We start from the raw sequence: 15,642 nt of genomic DNA, 5'->3' as shown, positions 1-15,642 counted from the left end.
TGATGCTGGAGAGGAGGGGAGGGGGAGGCAGGAAGGCTCCGGAGAGGGGGAGGCTGGAGGGGGGCGGCGGATTGGAGGATCATAAAGAAAAGAGAGACAGGAGGAGGAGGAGGAGGAGGAGAGGACCAGAAATCGTGGTGGTAAGGGGCTGCCTCCGTCCTTGCAAGCGGCTCCCAAGCTGCAAGCAGGAACCGAGCTGCCTCCATTGCAGATCGCCAGCTCTCTCTTTTGGGGGGGGGAGTCCCCCTCCCTGTCACAAAAGGCTGGTGGGGTTCTCGCGCCTCCACGAAACGGCCTCTAATAAAGATCGCGAGCCACGCAGGGACTTTCTCATTGTTTGAATTGTTCGGATCGGCACCCCAGAGCAGATTTATATTCAGCACCCCCGGCTCGGGATCTGCAAGATCGTCTCCTTTTTCTACCCCCACCCCTCGCTCCTGAACCGGACAAATCAGGTAAATGCATTTTTTGAAGGCGACCCGCAGATGGGCTGGAAAGTGACCCCCCCGGTGCGAAAAGACACCCATTATCTCCCCTGGGGTCGAGGCATGGGGTGAGAGGGGCAGTGGATCAGCGGTGGAAGAAGTGGGAGGTGGGGTGGGTGGGGTAGCTGGATCCAGAACTGCTCCTTTAAAAACAACAACAATTGACACCTGATCCTGTTACACTCGCGCAAGGAAGGGATGGATTCGGTTACCTGGCCGCCGAACGGAACAATGGACCAATCAGCCCCGGGGGCGGAAGGTGGTGGGCGATTCTGTTTCGTCTAAAAGTTTCCCAGGTGCTTTCGAAAGATGAGCGCAGACAAAACAAAATTGCCCTCAAGGCCGATCCTTTGCCTTGCTAGAGAGCTCCTTTGTGCAGTTTCCAGCTTTGCTACTGCTGCTGCTGCTGCTGCCGCCACAACACTCCTTGGATTGTAAAGTCTCGTCTTGAAAACCACAGTCTCGGGTAAAATTCCTCTCTTCATCCTCAAATCCCCGCTTTAAAAAAATAATCGGAAGAAAGAAAACAATATTATTTAGAAATGATATGCCAGTGTTTATTACAATCGCTTGGCTTGGGTGGCCTTAGGCACGTCAGCCTCAGTTTCTCCCTTTCTGTGAAATGGGAATAAGAGGGGTGTGCCTCAGGGATCTTACTGAGATGGGAAGGAGATGTTGTTAAGCCAGAGGAGGCCTTGAAATGGGACATTTGAGGTTTGGCTTGAGGGAAATCCCTGAGTTGATGCCCATCTCATCCTAAATTGGGGGATTTGCAGGGTTTTTATGCATTGTTGTTGTTGTTGTTTAGTCGTTTAGTCGTATCCGACTCTTCGTGACCCCATGGACCAGAGCACGCCAGGCACTCCTGTCTTGCACTGCCTCCCGCAGTTTGGTCAAACTCATGTTCGTAGCTTCGAGAACACTGTCCAGCCATCTCGTCCTCTGTCGTCCCCTTCTCCTAGTGCCCTCAATCTTTCCCAACATCATGGTCTTTTCCAAGGATTCTTCTCTTCTCATGAGGTGGCCAAAGTATTGGAGCCTCAGCTTCAGGATCTGTGCTTCCAGTGAGCACTCAGGGCTGATTTCCTTCAGAATGGATAGGTTTGATCTTCTTGCAGTCCATGGGACTCTCAAGAGTCTCCTCCAGCACCATAATTCAAAAGCATCAATTCTTCGGCGACCAGCCTTCTTTATGGTCCAGCTCTCACTTCCATACATCACTACTGGGAAAACCATAACTTTAACTATACGGACCTTTGTCGGCAAGGTGATGTCTCTGCTTTTTAATATGCTGTCTAGGTTTGTCATTGCTTTTCTCCCAAGAAGCAGGCGTCTTTTAATTTCGTGACTGCTGTCACCATCTGCAGTGATCAAGGAGCCAATCGTAAATACCAGATACCGCACATCTCCCCTCGTTCCATGGTCCCAACTCTTGCTGCTAACGGCGTAGAAAGCTCCATGCAGCACAGCCACATATGGATTGGGAATCTGCGGCTGCACTTTCCACCAACCCTGACCATTGGACATGCTGGCTGGGGCTGATGATGGATCCAACAGCGACTCGTGGGTTGGGTTCCAGTTTGGAACTGCAACTACAGAAGTTGTCAGATACTTGGACGGTCACAATTGTTGCCATTTCCCAGAGTTCTCTAGGAAGAGGAATTGATTGTTAAACTACTCTGGGAATTGTAGCTCTGAGTTGGGGGGGGGGAAGGGCTCTCCTAATACCGATCAGCACCCTTAACAAACTACAGTTCCCAGGATCCCTTGGGGGAAGCTGTTTAAAGTGGCATTGTGGTGCTTTAAATGTACGGTATAACCATGGCCCTTGTTTGCTTATGGTTGATGACGATAGTAGTCCCTCTCAAAAAAGTCAGGAAACAGCGACTGGTTTCTGAAATGTAGGAGGATTTAAGGGCTGGTTAACACGGACATGTCCATTCCCTTATTTCTCCATCACTTGGTTATCATAAATATAAAGATCTCCTGCTGTCTGTGCAAACTAACTGTGTCTGAGGTCATGCGGGGACGAGGTGCCTTGGAAGTTCCGTCTGTGATAATTTATTCACACAAGTCGTCACTGGGTGGCTATCCACAGTTAGCAAGTGATGAGTGCCCATGTGCATGAATTGGCTCCTGACATCCTGGCAGCTGGACCAGTGCAAGGGGTGTCATAGATGCCTACTCCCAAAGTCAAGGATATGGAATTTGGTTCCCTCCAGATGTTGTCGGACTCCAACTCCCATCATTCATTTACCACTGGACTGGGGATGATGGGAGTTGGAGTCTAACAACATCTAGAAGACCGCAGGTAACCCATCACTGCCTTAAGGTGTTTAACCTTTCTGCCGCAGAGTCAGGATGGCTAAAGAGCAGTACAGTAGATTGTACTCAACACTTGATGCACTTTTAGGTAAAGTGAGATATTCCTCAATAACTATGTGTAGATTAACAGTGGTATTTATTTTAGGAAAATTTAGAGCCCAAAGTCTGGTCCGGTGTTTGAGCTCCAGATATAATTTACTCCCACAAATAATTATAGCATTCTCTCTGTGACTCCCTTGCGACTAAATTACAAGGCGGTAGCTCAATATTTTGTGTGTGTGTTAAAAAAAGAGAGAGGCTAATTTGCAAACTGACATTAAACACTAGACTGATGTAATATTACTACTCTGCTCTGGTTTTTAGGCTTGAGCAAGCAGGAGAACACCAGCTTAGCAGGGGCTATGTGTGTGTTTCATGGATGGAACGATTGTCTTTGTTTTTTTAGGAGCCAGTGGCTTGCTAGGACCTGGCTTGGCATCGGATCATGGAGGATGCATGGCTAGTTGCAGATCCGAAGCAGGAGCCCGTTTACAGGGAAGCTCACAAGGAGACCTGCGACAGTCTGGTGGCACTGAGTAAGTATCTCCTTCAGCAGATCACCAACTAAAGCAGGCCATTTTGCAGAGCCCAGAAGCAATACAGTGGTACCTCGGGTTACGAACAGTCCCGCTTACGAACGCTTTGGGTTACGAACTCCACAAACCTGGAAGCAGGTGTCCCGGGTTGCGAACTTTGCCCTGGGATACGAATGCAATCCGCTTCTGGGGCTGCGAGAGACCTATGTAGGGATTGCACGCCTCAGGTTAAGAATGCTTCGGGTTAAGAATGGACTTCCGGAATGAATTAAGTTTGTAACCCAAGGTACCACTGTACTTCCTTTCTTTCTGCATGTTCTAAAGCAGGGATCAGCAAACTTTTTCAGCAGGGTGCCAGTCCACTGTCCTCAGACCTTGTGGGGGGCCGGACTATATTTTGGAAACAACAACAACCACAACGAACAAATTCCTATGCCCCACAAATAACCCAGACATGCATTTTAAATAAAAGAACACATTCTTCTCATGTAAAAACACAAGGCAATCCCCACAATTAACCCAGAGATGCATTTTAAATAAAAGGGCACATTCTACTCCTGTAAAAACACGTTGATTCCCGGGCCATCCGTGGGCTGGATTGAGAAGGCAGTTGGGCCGTGTCCGGCCCCCGGGCCTTAGCTTGCCTACCCATGTTCTAAAAGAGTCTCTGAGCATCCTCCAAGTTGTTCCTGTAGGGGAGGCTTGTTGAGAAGCTGCAGTGTGACTTAGAAGGCAGTAAGTAATTAACTTGTGCTATGGTCCATGGGGTCACGAAGAGTCGGACACGACTAAACGACTAAACAACAACAAGTAATTAACAGTGCCGACAACTCTTGGAAGAATTAGTGCAGTAACTAGAATCTTCACCTTAACATAGTGCATAAACTTATTTAAATTCTGAACTTGTATGGCTTTAAATAAAAAAAAGATTTGTTTGTTTGCATGGTCAAATGAGAAGATAACAAAGGCAGCCATAACTGCTTTTATTTATTTTTGTTTATTTAATAGGTTTTATATACCCCTTGATCATCAAAACCTCTTAAGTGGTATACATAAAACAAAACATATACGTTAGAAATAACAGTAAAATCAGGTGTTTAAAACAGGGCTGGCCTTATAAAAACACATCCAGAATATAAATATAACGAGCAGTTAAAAATACGTTACAAAATAATATTAAGCCTTAAAAGTACACGTCGAATGTACATGCATAGGTCGGCTTGGCTAAACAAAAAGGGGTTTTAACAGGTGCTGAAAACAATATAGTGAAGGATCCTGCCTCATTTCAATGGACAGGGAGTTCCACACTGAAGGACTGATTCTTCGCAAGTGTGGAGCTCATTTTATGTGGCACTTCTAAAAGTGTCTTTTCCATATACAGTGGTACCTTGGATTAAGAACTTAATTCGTTCTGGAGGTCCGTTCTTAACCTGAAACTGTTCTTAACCTGAGGTACCACTTTAGCTAACGGGGCCTCCTGCTGCCGCCACACGATTTCTGTTCTCATCCTGAAGCAAAGTTCTTAACCCGAGGTACTATTTCTGGGTTAGCGGAGTCTGTAACCTGAAGAGTCTGTAACCCGAAGCGTCTGTAACCAGAGGTACCACTGTATTGAAGGAGTCAAGTTGGGCATATATGGGGGAAGGTGGTTGGTTCTTCTTTCACCCTTTAATGGAAATATTTTTGCCAAAACTTGCCCCACCCATTGTGGGCTCTCAGGCAGCCTAGAACAGCATGCCCAAAGGTGAAAATGGGATAGAAAAGAATGGGCTGGCTTCAGATTTAAGAAATGGTTATGCATCATCCAAACAAATGAATACAGTGCACAGGAATGGGAGACCCAGGGCTCTCCAGATATTATCAGATGACAAATCCCACCATCCCTGATGATGCTCGGGGCTGACGAGAGCCGCTCCTTCCTGCTCCTCACCCCTGCAGCATTTTTATTCCTGTAAATCATACCAATTTGCGGCGGGTCAGCAAGTGGTTTATAGCTGCGCAGTTGCTGCTGTTTTGGTGTGAGGAAGTGGGTAGAACAAAGCAGCACAGCACTAACATTAGATGCGGGAGTTGTGCTTTTGTGATCACTTTGAAAAAACCAATCCTATATAATAAAGTCCCTGTGTCTCTGCGTCCAGATTACCTGTGTCCCTTTGTCCGCGCTAATGTGCATGTGCCCCACGGACACAGGGACTGGACGAAGAGGCGGGACGTACACACGCGCACGTTCTCTCCCCCCCTCAACCCTCTGCCTCCCGTTCCCCTGCAGCGGCGGACCAAGATGGCGGTATTGGGCTCCGGGGCCTTCCCTCCCTCTCTGCGCTCGGCCGCGGGACACGACGGGAGAGCGATTTGTTTAATTGGGTTCCCGGCGCGCCCCGCGGCCAAGCGCAGAAAGGGAGGGAAGGCCGTGGCCCCGTCGCACCTCTAGCACCCGTTTTCTTAACGGGCTGAATGAGACTAGTAATATATATTAAAGCATGGAATTCTTCTTGTTCTTTGGCGATCACTCGTAGCCGAGTAAGATTGTCTTCCATAAACACGGTTTTAACAATGAGTCCGTAAGGGACTGTGGAGGCCAATTCTGGATCCACATGTCCTTCCACAGTGGGGACATTGGTTTCCAGGCGGGAGTTGATCACAGTGAGGGTTTGCCAAGTGTGCCTTCCTCTTCGCCCTTGCGTTCTGAGTTCGAGCATCTTCAAAGCCCATGACACCTTTGGTAAAGGCTGTTCTCCAACAGGAGCGCTCGCAGGCCAGTGTTTCCCAATTGTCAGTGTTTATACTACATTTTTAAAGATTTGCCTTGAGACAGCCTTTAAACCTCTTTTGTTGACCACCAGCGTTACGCTTTCCATTTTTAAGTTCGGAATAGTGTAGTTAGTATTATATGGTATTATAGCACAGTATTAAGCAAGGCGGAAGTATCATATCTTTGATATAGCCACTTTTTCCTTCTTTATGTAGGACCTGCAAGTCCCAAACCCAATGAGATTTTCCTGGTGGAAGAAGACGAGGAACCTTGTGTCCCGGCATCTATTAATAGGGAGAATGCCAGGAGAGCCACCTTAGGTGAGTAATGCACTTTCAGTGGATCCCAATCTTTTTCTTTGACAGGGCCAACCGATTCTCTTCATCCGTAGTCTCCTGGAGGCAAGAAGTGTGAGAATATGGACCAGGCCAAACAATGGTACTGCAGAGACGAAGGCTGACTGATGGGTTTTCTTTTGCACCTGAGATCTAACTGGACACCTTCCCTAGGGTAAAGGAGATATTTTTCTTTGGCAGGTTGGTGTGTGTGGCCCTCCTGTTCTTTTGGCCCTCTCCTGAAATATCTCACTTGGCTCATTTCCTTGAGCCACTTAACGTTAGTGCACTGCTGAGTGTTGGTTGTGCTGTGGCCTTGCACCTGGAGGAAGGTGGCACCTCATTATTGCTGTTGTTATTTTTTTATTTAATTAGTTATTTCATTTATGGATCACATGACGATAAAAACCCTGGTCCCAAGCTGTTATGCGGCTTTGTATACTAAAAGCAAAAACCTTAAACTTGGACGGGCAACATTTTGGCAGCCAGATCAGCTCCTTCGGCAAAGGTGTCACACAGAGGTGTAACAAAACAAAACAAAACAAAACAATTCCTTCCAGTAGCACCTTACAGACCAACTAAGTTTGTTATTGGTATGAGTTTTCGTGTGCATGCACACTTCTTCAGATACCCATGCATGCACACGAAAGCTCATACCAATAACAAACTTAGTTGGTCTCTAAGGCGCTACTGGAAGGAATTTTTTTATTTTGTTTTGACTATGGCAGACTAACACAGCTACCTACCTATATCTGAAACACAGAGGTGTGTTAGCAGCTTGGCTGCCACATTCTGCACTAGCTGCTGCTGGCAGAACAACTCTAAGGGCAGCCCCACCTAGAGCCCATTGCAGTAGTCCAGTCTTGAGGTTACCCATGCTACTGTGCTAATGTGGCTAAGGCTTGGCCCATACCTGCCAAGTCTCCCGCTCAAAAATGCAGGATCAGCAGCGGCACGGTACCGGACTTCCGGGGCTGCTCTTCCCATGTGTGGGCACCGGAAATCGGGCAGAGCGACATCGGAAGTCGCTTCTATGCATGCCCGCCGGCCACCACCAAGGGCATGCGTAGAAGCGACTTCCGTTGCCGCTCTACCCGATTTCCGGTGCCCACACATGGGAAGAGCGCACCCAAAACGGAGGCTCCCTGGCAGGTAGGAAATCCGGGGGATTTCCAGAATTTTTCTCCATTCGGGAGAACAGCGGGAAACGGATTAAAATCCAGGGGTTTCCCGCGAAAAACGGGATACTTGGCAGCTAAGGCTTGGCCATAACTGCCACACCACACAAAGCTGGTAAAAGGCACTCCCTTTGGAAACCAGCAATAGCGATGGATTCAGGAGCATTCCTTTGACGATGTGCCTCTTCCTTCAACCTTGTTTCCGAATTGTTTTAAATTTTTTGTTATCACATTTAACCAATACATAGGAGAGATTGGGGCAGGGGCGGGGAATCAAGTTGCATAGTTGCCTGGGTCCCCAAAAGTCCAAAATCTGCAGTCATGAGGTCCAAAAGCCTCAGCCCTGAAGGAGCATCTCTGCTCCCATCCTTCAGCCACTTCTGATGGCCTTCTGGCGGTTCCCTCACTATGAGAAGTGAAGCTACAGGGAGCCAGGCACAGGGCCTTCTCAGCAGTGGCCCCTGCCCTTTGGAACGCCCTCCCATCAGTTGTCAAGGAGATAAACAACTACAGTCCAAACTTGGTTCCCGAACGGCTTAGTTGCTGAACGAATCGGCTCCTGAACGCCGCAAACCCGGAAATAAGTGTTCTGGTGTGACGTTTTTTCGGAAGCTGAATGTCTGATGTGGCTTCCACTTGAGTGCAGGAAGCTCCTGCAGCCAATCAGAAGCTGTGCCTTGCTTTCCGAATTGTTTCGGGAGTCCAACAGCTCCCAGAACGGATTAAGTTCAAGAACCAAGGTACCACTGTACACAACTTTTAGAAAACATCCGAAGGCAGCCTAGGGAAGCTTTTAATGTTACTGTGTTTCTGTATATGCTAGAAGCCACCCAGCGTGGCTGGGGATAACAACAACAACAACAACAGTAGTGGTAGTGGTAGTGGTAGTAGTAGTAAAAACAATAACAACAACAACAATCTGAAAGCTGTTTTCCTGAGTTTTCCTTGAGTTTTGAAGGAAGTCTTATACTTTCCTCGAGCTTTGCCTGCCCCTTCAATGTGCAGACTGTCCTAAGGGAGATTTCTTTTCCTCCGTGTCTTTCCCAGCAGTCGAGGGACTGGGCAGTGAAGAGGAGGAGGAGAGCGACGAGGAAGATGTCCAGCAGCACGACAGCCCTGCGGTGGTGCAGCTGGAGGCTGGGAACTGCCAGAGCCTGCACTGGAGGGTGGTGCAGCAAGTGGGTGGCGGCAAGGTGCTGGCGCGGGAGGGGCCTCCCCTCATGGTCCTGCAGAAGGGCTACGAGTGCGAGGACTGCGGCAAGGTGTTCAGCTGCAGCTCGCACTACAGCAAGCACCGGCGGACGCACACGGGCGAGCGCCCCTTCCGCTGCGGCGACTGCGGCAAGAGCTTCAACGTCAGCTCCAACCTCTACCGGCACCAGCGGGCGCACGCCAACGCCGGCGCCAAGCCGGTGGCCCCCGCGCCTTCCCTGATGCCCAGCCGTGGGTTGCCCTACCAGTGCGCCGAGTGCGGGCGCTGCTTCCGCCGCAACACGGAGCTGGTGACTCACCAGCGCCTGCACACCGGGCGCCTGCCCTTCCAGTGCGGCGACTGCGGCAAGAGCTTCTCATGGAGCTCCCACTTCGCCCGGCACCTGCGCATCCACACCGGCGAGAAGCCCTACCCGTGTGATGAGTGCGGCAAGCGCTTCAGCCGCAGCTCGCACCTCTACCGGCACCAGCGCACGCACGGCACCAGCGCGGCGGCCAGCGTCACCCGCGCCTACATCTGCACCTACTGCGGGCGCAGCTTCAGCACCACGCTGCACTTTGACCAGCACCAGCGCACACACCGCGGGCGCAAGCCCTACAAGTGTACCCTGTGCGGCAAGGCCTTTGCCGACGGGCTGGCTCTGGTGAAGCACCAGCGCTTGCACCTGATGGGCGGGGACCAGAGCCACCAGTGCGCTGAGTGCGGGCAGAGCTTCGGCGGGCGCTCGCAGCTGGCCCGCCACCGCCGGCTGCATGGCACCGCTGAACAGCCCTACGGCTGCGGGGAGTGCGGGCAGAGCTTTGGCACGCGGGGCCAGCTGGCTCAGCACCGCCGGCTGCACCTGTCGGCCGACAAGCCCTACCGCTGCGGCGAGTGCGGGCTGAGCTTCACCTGGAGCTCCCACTGGGAGAGGCACCGGCGCATCCACACGGGCGAGAGGCCCTACTCCTGCGCGGACTGCGGCAAGCGCTTCGGGCGCACCTCCCACCTCTACCGACACCAGCGCACCCACGCCGGCGGGCAGCCCCACGTCTGCCCAGACTGCGGCAAGAGCTTCAACAGCACCTTGCACTTCCAGAGGCACCAGCACGCCCACCACCTCGAACCGGACGACGGCCCGCTCCCCGGCCGGGCCTGCGGGGACTGCAGGAAGCCCTGTGCCGTCTCCACCTCCTCCTCTCTGCTCAAGAACCAACACGCGCATGCGGGCGAGAGGCCGTACCCCTGCCCCCAGTGCGGGCGCCGCTTCCGTGACACCGAACATCTCTACCGCCACCTCCGCAGCCATGCCCACCGGGCAGGGGAGACTGTGCTCATGCCGCCTTCTACACAGCATAAGGAGCTAGTGCCATGCTAAGGCGCTGAGGCTGGTTCGCCCGGCCATGGGAGCCCTAGGCTTTGTGCTGGGGGGTTGGATGGGGGCCCTGCGCTTGGCCGGCGGACCTTCAGTGCTCCCCACCAGGATTCCCCAGGTGTTGTTTCCCTAGGTGTAAAGGCCCAGTCCAAAATCCATTGGTAGGGGCGGGTGCGCTTTGCGTTCTGGAGGTACGAAGGAAGTAAAATGGGGCCGTATCCCGTTCACTCGTTCTGTTACCAGTAGGGTTTGGGCAGCATTCTCCCTTTCCCTGCCACTGCGCACCCCTTCCCAGGTCAGCGGGGTGGGGTACAAATAATAAATTGATTATTATTATTCTTCCCAAATTTCTCCGGAGAGTTGGGAGAATCTCCAAAGCAATTTTAGGGGTGTCTGCGAGGAGAGGAAGAGAACATTACTTTGCGCAAGCGAAAATCCATGCATTGATGGAGCAATCGTGCAGTGCTACTTTGGAATCAACCCATGGCGTCCCTACTGGACCGATTGGGGTCAGCATAAGCATAGGTGGAGTTTCAGGTCCCACTGATCTTTTCATCAGGCGCACACTCTGCCTGAGATAACGTTCTGTCCAATGCAGAAGCTGCCTTGCACCCACCTGACCTTGCCCGGTACGTTCCTCACCCGCCACCGCGGCCTTGCAGCTGCTCTCCTTTGAGTTCAAGGTGGCTGCCGTTGGCTTCTCCATTCCTGAGGGTTGGCTGGGCACCCCAGTGTGATTTGTGCTTCAAGTAGCGCACACTGTCCTTGCAGGAGAGGAAAGGGCCGCTGGAGATGGTCTGGGCGCATCTGCATGCCAGGCCAAAGGCACAGTCATAGCACCACAAAAGAAAGGAAGGCAATTCTTCACCAGAACAAATCGCGGAAATCACACACGACTTGCAAAGCCAATTCTGCGACTGCACAATATTCAGGTTTTTTTTTTTATTTCCAAGAGTGTCTGTGGCGAGGATTTGGAGAGCCGTTGGACCAGGCCTAGCCAAAGCAGGAAGAGGAGGGTGGGAGCCAGCACCACAGGAAGTCACATAAGGCAGGGATGGATGGCCTTCCAGGTGATGTTGGACTCCAACTCCCAGCATCCCTCACTGCTGGCCCTGCTGGCTGGGGCTGATGGGAATTGGTGTGCCAGAACATCCAGAAGACCTCAATAGGAAGATCACAAGAGTCCCATTTCTGTGGTACAGACGGCTTAAAGCTGTGACACCCACATACACCAGATGATGTTGGACTCCCAACTCCCAGCATGGCCAATGGTCAGGGATGATGGCAATTGTAGTCCGTCAACATCTCTGAAGGGCCGCAGGTTAGCTACTCTGCATATGCAGCCCTGCCCAAGTCATATTTTGCCTCCAACGGGCCTGGCCTAAGTTATTTTGCTTCCTGAGGGTGGAAAACACAAATGGCACTCCTCCCGGTTCAGCTGCCAATATGGTGTTGTCGCCAGTGCTAGTCCCACTCAGAGTAAACCCACTTGAGTTACCGACTTGTCATGCGGCCGTTCCATTTACAAGGGCAGCGTCAAGGCAGGATTGGGGCCAGCTCTCTCCGCTCAGTAGGCTGAGGAAGAGTTCCCTCAGCCATGGCAGGGTTGGTTGCAGCCAGTGAAATGATACATGTGACCATCAAAAGAGGGGCTCACATAAGTTCATGAAGTGCAGAGTATAAAATTACCCGACTGTGCCGCTGCAGAGGAACCCTGTGGAAAGGGCAAGGTGGCTGCCCGTTTCCCACCAGTGTTCCTATCCCTGCCACCAAGTTCCAGATTCAAAGGCTGGGGAAGGGGGACCAACCCTCCCAGAATCAGAATTATTGTGCAGAGTAAGCAACACACCGGACGCGGGTGGTGCTGTGGGTTAAACCACAGAGCCTAGGGCTTGCCGATCAGAAGGTTGGCACTTTTAATCCCTGCAACGGGGTGAGCTCCTGTTGCTCAGTCCCTGCTCCTGCCAGCCTAGCAGTTCGAAAGCAGTTCGAACCGCTATAGCGGGAAGGTAAACGGCGTTTCCGTGCGCTGCTCTGGTTCGCCAGAAGCGGCTTAGTCATGCTGGCCACATGACTCAGAAGCTGTATGCCAGCTCCCTCGGCCAGTAAAGCGAGATGAGCGCCGCAACCCCAGAGTCGTCCGCGACTGGACCTAATGGTCAGGGGTCCCTTTGCCTTTACCTTTAAGCAACACACCACAGGTTTCCTCAACTTGACACGACGGTCTACGCCTCCATTTGTGTTTAGGTTCACACTAGCAATTTCTCTAACCTGAAAATTGCCCCTTTCACGTTTTGATCAATGGGCATATTTCACCTAAAAAAATGAAGCGAGTTGCAAAGCAGTTTCCCCAGCAAGGTGTTTTCGGAAACTGAAGTTTTGTGGAGGTGCTGACCTCTTGTCCCCCTTGCAGAATGCCCAGGTCTGTTGAGAAAGCTGTGCTTGTTCACCAGTTTTAAAGTTTGTAGTACTGACGCGTCTCCTGTTAAAAGGGCATAACCAAAAAGTCGTCGTCCCCCACCAGAGTCTGATGGGGTACAATCCATTCTACCGCCTCATTCCAATTTTGCTTTCCGTGGATAGACTCCGTTCTATTCCATGGCTATTCTAGGCAAACATGATTTGAGCTGCCATTGCCAACATTTCACAAGTTTTTGTGCTTAGTTCCAAGACAGCTCTGCCTAATTGCTTTAAAATATAGCAACCATAGACATTTAGTACTAGTTTATACAATCAGCAGAACACGGTAGAATGTTCTCCTGGACTTTTAACACTTCAGGCTCCAAGTAAGAGGTTCCATGTCTTTATTCATGTCTATCATGAATAAAAATCCCTGCACCTTGAAAACTAGTAGATCAGGGGAATGATTAGGTTAAACTCTTCTCCCTGACATGCTAGTTTTCTATAAGCCTAGATATGGGATCCATCTTTCAAATAAGTACAGTCCAGCTCTACCTTTTCTGCAGAATGTCTCATTAGCTCTCCGGGATCTTTCCAAGCCCTGTTACCAATATTCCTGCATTGCAGGGGGTTGTACTAGACGACCCTTGGAGATCCCCTTCCAACTCTTACCCTTTATGATTCTACGATCCTTTGAATTGGAACTGCTAGTGGTCAACCTAGAGCCCTAAGACAAAGGGGTATATTTCGTTGCAACATTTAAGTCAAATCTCCGACTTTTATTTCAATGGATTTTGGATTGGGCTGCGAGGGAGGTAATAGATTAGGTGGGTAGATTAGATAAAGAAGTAGATCAGAGCGATGTAGCGAGGGATCGGATAGTACGTGGAGCTGGGCAATTTCTGTTGTAGAAGGCTTGGGGGGGGTCTTTTCTCGCATCCTGTATAAAACAGTCCCACTGGAACAACTGAAGCAGACTGCTCTGTGCCCCTTTGTAAGACCCCACCGTACCCCTTCATAAAGAGGCTGGTGGAAGCTGGTTGTGTGGAGCCAGGCCAAACAGCAGGAATAACAAGACAGGAAAAAATCTTGCCTGCAAAACCACCTTGATAGTTTTCTGCATAGGATGACCTGAGCATAGCTGCCAAGTTATCCCTTTTTTAAAGGGATTTTCCCTTATGCTGAATAGGCTTCCTCGCGAGAAAAGGGAAAACTTGGCAGCTATGGACCTGAGACAGAGACAACACACCCCTCTCACAAAAAACAACAACCTTGGACTGCCTTGAATATCACTTGGGTGGTAGTGGTGCGTTTTGTTTCTTGCGTCAGCACAATGATTTCTGCACAATGATAACTGGATGTTATTAAGAACCTGTTTTGGTTAATATCTACGCCCTGCACCCCCAATTTCTTCCTGCGTTGTACCACTTCCCACCTCTCTTTTGTTGTAACGTTACTACCTGTATACACCAAACTGACCTCATTTGACCGGAATGCTGTCCGCTATCCGAGGTTTTTCCTGGGGTAAAGAAACCCCAGCCAAGGTCTTGAAGAGTTGACTTTACATGGTGCCCAAGTGAGGAAGCAAAAGGCCAGTTTTAAATACTGTACTTGATTTCATCTTTTAGGGTTTGCAACAGGCCAGAAAAATAAGCCAGCCTTGTTCACTCCTGTTCCTTTAATGAAGGCTTAATAATCAGAACAGGTGAACATAGGAGTCAGACCATTGGTCCATCTAGTTCAGTATTGTCTGCACCGACTGGCAGCAGCTGTCCAGGTGTTTCAGACTGGGGTCTCCCAACCGTACTTGGAGAAGCCAGGGATTGAAACTGGAATCTGTATGGCAAACAGACGCTCAGCCATTGAGCTTTGGCCCTTTCCTGCGAAACCAGCCGCATGAAGCTGTTCATGGCATGGAGTTGCAGCATTGCTACCGCCTGATCATAGAGTTCGAGGTAACCACAGAGGTCATCCAGTCCAACCCCCCCCCCCCGCTAATGCGGGAAATCCACTTCTGCAGCATCGCTGGCATCCTAACCATTGCAGATCAAGCAGCTGCTTAAGGGACAATAAAAGGGGCTTGCATCGAAAGCTGATGCAAAAGTATTCATAATTCCCATCCTTTTATTTCCAAGGAGAAAGCTCAGCACACTAAAGGGAGATCTAAACCTGTCATATCTGCTATTCCCATAGCTGCCAAGTCTCCTGGTTCCCCCGGGAAATCCCCGTTTTTCCTCAGTCACTTCTGAGCATGCTCCGCCCAGTTCCAAAATGGCGGCAGCGCTACTTCCGGTCTGCTATTTCTGGCCCAGTCCCTTATTTCTCTGACAGCAACTTGGCAGGTATGGCTATTCCAAAGAAGGGACAACCCTGCCTACTTGAATGAGCACTGAAGAAAGGCCGTTCACTGTCCTGTACCTGTCTTCCTTAACTGGGACTTTGGAGTTGTGCATTGTGATTTCCTGTCCCTTTACTCTTTTGTTCTCGAGGCCTAATGTTGAAGGGAGCACTTAGCAATCGCTTAGCAACCACAGGCTATAATGCCTCCTCAACCACTTCCAGCTCATTCCGAGTCCTTCCTCCCCCCTACAGCTAGTGTCTCCAAGAGCCCCGTCCATCATCTTGAAGAGATGGACTAGCCTTTCGAAAGATGTTAGAAATAATAACAGCTTTTCCCCCAGGAGGAGGGCACACCTTCCGTATAGAGGTTGCTCACCGACGGCAGCAACTCTCGGCAAACTGATTCAATGAAACCAAGTGTGGGTTTAGCAAGAATTTGGTGGTAGGCTGTCCCTGACCTTTTGTGCGTTTCTGATCCAGCTGTGTCTGAAGTGAGCAGGAACTTGTACGTACGTATTGTGAATAAAATAGACTAGGGGAATAAAAGTGAATAAACCTTGATCTATGTTCAGAGCTGTTTTTCCTCCCGAGTTTTCTCTGGAAATAAGAAGGGTGGGCAATGTCGTGGTTAACTCTCCGAGCTGTCCTTTTAATGTCGAAAGAAGAGCCTGCCAGTGGCACACCT

The 15,642-nt window shown here is 50.4% G+C and overlaps 1 protein-coding gene across 3 annotated transcripts; it reads left to right on the top strand.

Annotated features, from left to right (window-relative positions):
- The first annotated feature begins 90 nt into the window (after positions 1-90).
- LOC118080083 (uncharacterized) lies at positions 91-15,518 on the top strand. 3 transcript variants are annotated; one of them, XM_088663330.1, is made up of 4 exons: positions 91-455; positions 3,256-3,385; positions 6,353-6,457; positions 8,698-15,518. In XM_088663330.1, the coding sequence occupies exons 2-4, from the start codon at positions 3,295-3,297 to the stop codon at positions 10,218-10,220; spliced, it is 1,719 nt and encodes a 572-aa protein (XP_088519456.1). In that variant the 5' UTR covers positions 91-455; positions 3,256-3,294; the 3' UTR covers positions 10,221-15,518. The 3 variants fall into 3 exon arrangements, with proteins under 3 accessions (XP_088519456.1, XP_034960904.2, XP_088519457.1); XM_035105013.3 differs by having other exon boundaries at positions 93-455; positions 8,701-15,518; XM_088663331.1 differs by lacking the exon at positions 91-455 and adding an exon at positions 534-951.
- The last annotated feature ends 124 nt before the right edge of the window (positions 15,519-15,642 follow it).

The sequence above is a fragment of the Zootoca vivipara genome, chromosome 2 (assembly GCF_965207765.1).
Source record: "Zootoca vivipara chromosome 2, rZooViv2.hap1.1, whole genome shotgun sequence".
NCBI lineage: Eukaryota > Metazoa > Chordata > Lepidosauria > Squamata > Lacertidae > Zootoca > Zootoca vivipara.
This window is presented reverse-complemented; position numbering and strand designations above follow the sequence as displayed.

What these genes read in the sequence shown, in the direction of transcription:
- LOC118080083 (XM_088663330.1), top strand. Translation starts at nt 3,295, where the DNA reads ATGGAGGATGCATGGCTAGTTGCAGATCCGAAGCAGGAGCCCGTTTAC. An exon ending in CGACAGTCTGGTGGCACTGA is followed by an intron (nt 3,386 to 6,352) that starts GTAAGTATCTCC and finishes TTCTTTATGTAG; the next exon opens with GACCTGCAAGTCCCAAACCC. An exon ending in TGCCAGGAGAGCCACCTTAG is followed by an intron (nt 6,458 to 8,697) that starts GTGAGTAATGCA and finishes TGTCTTTCCCAG; the next exon opens with CAGTCGAGGGACTGGGCAGT.